Source organism: Bos mutus, chromosome 5 (genome assembly GCF_027580195.1).
Source record: "Bos mutus isolate GX-2022 chromosome 5, NWIPB_WYAK_1.1, whole genome shotgun sequence".
Classification (NCBI taxonomy): Eukaryota; Metazoa; Chordata; class Mammalia; order Artiodactyla; family Bovidae; genus Bos; species Bos mutus.
The window spans coordinates 46,668,740-46,671,545 of NC_091621.1; the positions used below are offsets into that span (position 1 = coordinate 46,668,740).

General features: G+C 42.6%; 1 protein-coding gene across 1 annotated transcript; it reads left to right on the top strand.

The window, feature by feature from the left end:
• The first annotated feature begins 372 nt into the window (after positions 1 to 372).
• Positions 373 to 1,929, top strand: LOC102270205 (spermine synthase-like). Its single transcript, XM_070369998.1, is given in 2 exon segments — positions 373 to 1,226; positions 1,258 to 1,929. Coding segments are annotated over 2 exon segments (1,098 nt in total). The 5' UTR covers positions 373 to 479; the 3' UTR covers positions 1,609 to 1,929.
• Positions 1,930 to 2,806: the final 877 nt, after the last annotated feature.

The following is a 2,806-nucleotide window of genomic DNA, read 5'->3' on the forward strand; positions in this document are numbered from 1 at the left end:
CAGGTTATTTGCTACTTCTAATAAGGCTGATCGCATCCATTACACTTTGACTTTTCCTTATTTCACTTGTGGTACACAATCTTTTGAGTGCATTATCCTACTGTTACTATTTTGCAGGTTAACTGCAACCTGAAGAAATGCAATGGCTTCCTAGTTGGTCCTTCTGCCTTTCATTTCTCCTCCAATCTTTCCTGTACACACAGTTGTCAAATCAGTTATCTTAAAATCTGTTTCAAACATCCTACAACATAGGAGAAAATACTTGCAACTCATATATCTGATAAGGGTCTAGTATCTGGACTATATAAAGAACTCTTAGAGCTCACCAACAAAAAGACAAACAATCCAATTAAAAAACGGGTAAAGCTCGGCCTCCCCGGCGCGGCGCACTCCCCGCCGGCCGCAGCCTGACACGCCGCGCGGCCCCCCCAGTCTCTCCGGCCGTCTCCCCCAGGCATGGCCCAGGGCCTCGCCTCACTATGGCAGCAGCACGGCACAGCACCCTCGACTTCATGCTCGGCGCCAAAGCTGATGGTGAGACCATTCTGAAAGGCCTCCAGTCCATTTTCCAGGAGCAGGGGATGACGGAGTCAGTGCACACCTGGCAGGACCATGGCTATTTAGCGACGTACATAAACAAAAACGGCAGCTTTGCCAATTTGAGAATCTACCCGCATGGATTGGTGTTGCTGGATCTTCAGAGCTACGACGGCGACGCACAAGGCAAAGAAGTCGATAGTCTTTTGAACAAAGTAGAAGAAAGAATGAAAGAATTGAGTCAGGACAGTACTGAGCGGGTAAAGCGATTACCACCCATAGTTCGAGGAGGGGCCATTGACAGATACTGGCCCACTGCGGATGGTCGCCTGGTTGAGTACGACATAGATAAAGTGGTGTATGACGAAGACTCACCTTACCAGAACATTAAAATTTTACACTCAAAGCAATTTGGGAGTATTATCCTCCTCAGTGGGGATGTTAATTTGGTGGAAAGTGATTTGGCGTATACCCGGGCCATCATGGGCAGTGGCAAAGAAGATTACAGTGGCAAAGATGTACTAATTCTGGGAGGTGGAGATGGGGGCATATTATGTGAAATAGTCAAACTGAAACCAAAGATGGTGACTATGGTAGAGATTGACCAAATGGTGATTGACGGATGTAAGAAATACATGTGAAAAACGTGTGGTGATGTCTTAGACAATCTTAAAGGAGACTGCTATCAGGTTCTTTTTTTTTTTTTTTTTTTGCTATCAGGTTCTAATAGAAGACTGTATTCCAGTACTGAAGAGGTACGCCAAAGAAAGGAGAGAGTTTGATTATGTGATTAATGATTTGACAGCTGTTCCAATCTCCACATCTCTGGAAGAAGATTCCACATGGGAGTTTCTCAGACTGGTTCTTGACCTCTCAATTAAAGTATTGAAACAGGATGGGAAATACTTTACACAGGGAAACTGTGTCAATTTGACAGAAGCCCTGTCGCTCTATGAAGAACAGCTGGGGCGCCTGTATTGTCCTGTGGAATTCTCGAAGGAGATCGTCTGTGTCCCTTCATACTTGGAATTGTGGGTATTTTACACTGTTTGGAAGAAAGCTAAACCTTGAAAATCAGTGTCCCCGAGTCACGTGTGCTGCAAATAGCCTTCCTGACCTTTCTATGCTGTACATGAAATCGAAACAAGTCAGGCAATTGATTGTGAATTCCTTCATGTTTCCTGTTTTTAATTATTTTTTTAATTTAAAAATCAAATGGAAAAATGTATATTTTGATGAACTAGGATGATTAGACAGCACAGTGAAGGCTGCTAAATGCACTGAACCCCTAGAATGTGATTTTTGTTTTTGTTTCTGTTTTTCTGTGTGGACTTTTTTTTGTTTGTTTGTTTTGTTTTCATTTTGGTAGACTTTGAATTTGAATTTGGTTGTTTGGAGGAGTGAACATCATTGTTTTCTTCTGGAGGGGAGTTCTTCATGGAGTTTCTTTCCCACCCAAATTGATATAGATATTAAAATTTGGTGCTTATGAGGAAAGACTTTAAAAATGATTAGCAACGATTCAATTAAAGTTACAAATCAGAAAAAAAAAAAACAACTGGTAAATGTCTTAAATCAGTTCAGTTCAGTTCAGTCACTCAGTCATGTACAAATCTTTGCAACCCCATGAACTGCAGCATGCCAGGCCTCCCTGTCCATCACCAACTCACAGAGCCTACTCAAACTCATGTCCATTGAGTCCGTGATGCCATCCAACCATCTCATCCTCTGTCATCCCCTTCTCCTCCCGGCTTCAATTTTTCCAGGATCAGAGTCTCTTCAAATGAGTCAGCTCTTCACATCAGGTGGCCAAAGGATTGGAGTTTCAGCCTCAACATCAGTCCTTCCAATGAAGACCCAGGACTGATCTCCTTTAGGATGGACTGATTGGATATCCTTACAGTCCAAGGGACTCTCAAGAGTCTTCTCCAACACCACAGTTCAAAAGCATCAATTCTTCAGTGCTCAGCTTTATTTATGGTACAACTCTCACATCCACACATGACTACTGGAAAAACCATAGCCTTGACTAGACCTTTGTTGGCAAAGTAATGTCTCTGCTTTTTAATATGCTGTCTAGGTTGGTCATAACTTTCCTTCCAAGGAGCTAGTGTCTTTTAATTTCATGGCTGCTGTCACCATCTGCAGTGATTTTGGAGCCCAAGAAAATAAAGTCTGACACTGTTTCCACTGTTTTCCCATCTATTTCCCATGAAGTAGTGGGACCGGATGCCATGATCTTAGTTTTCTGAATGTTGAGCTTTAAATC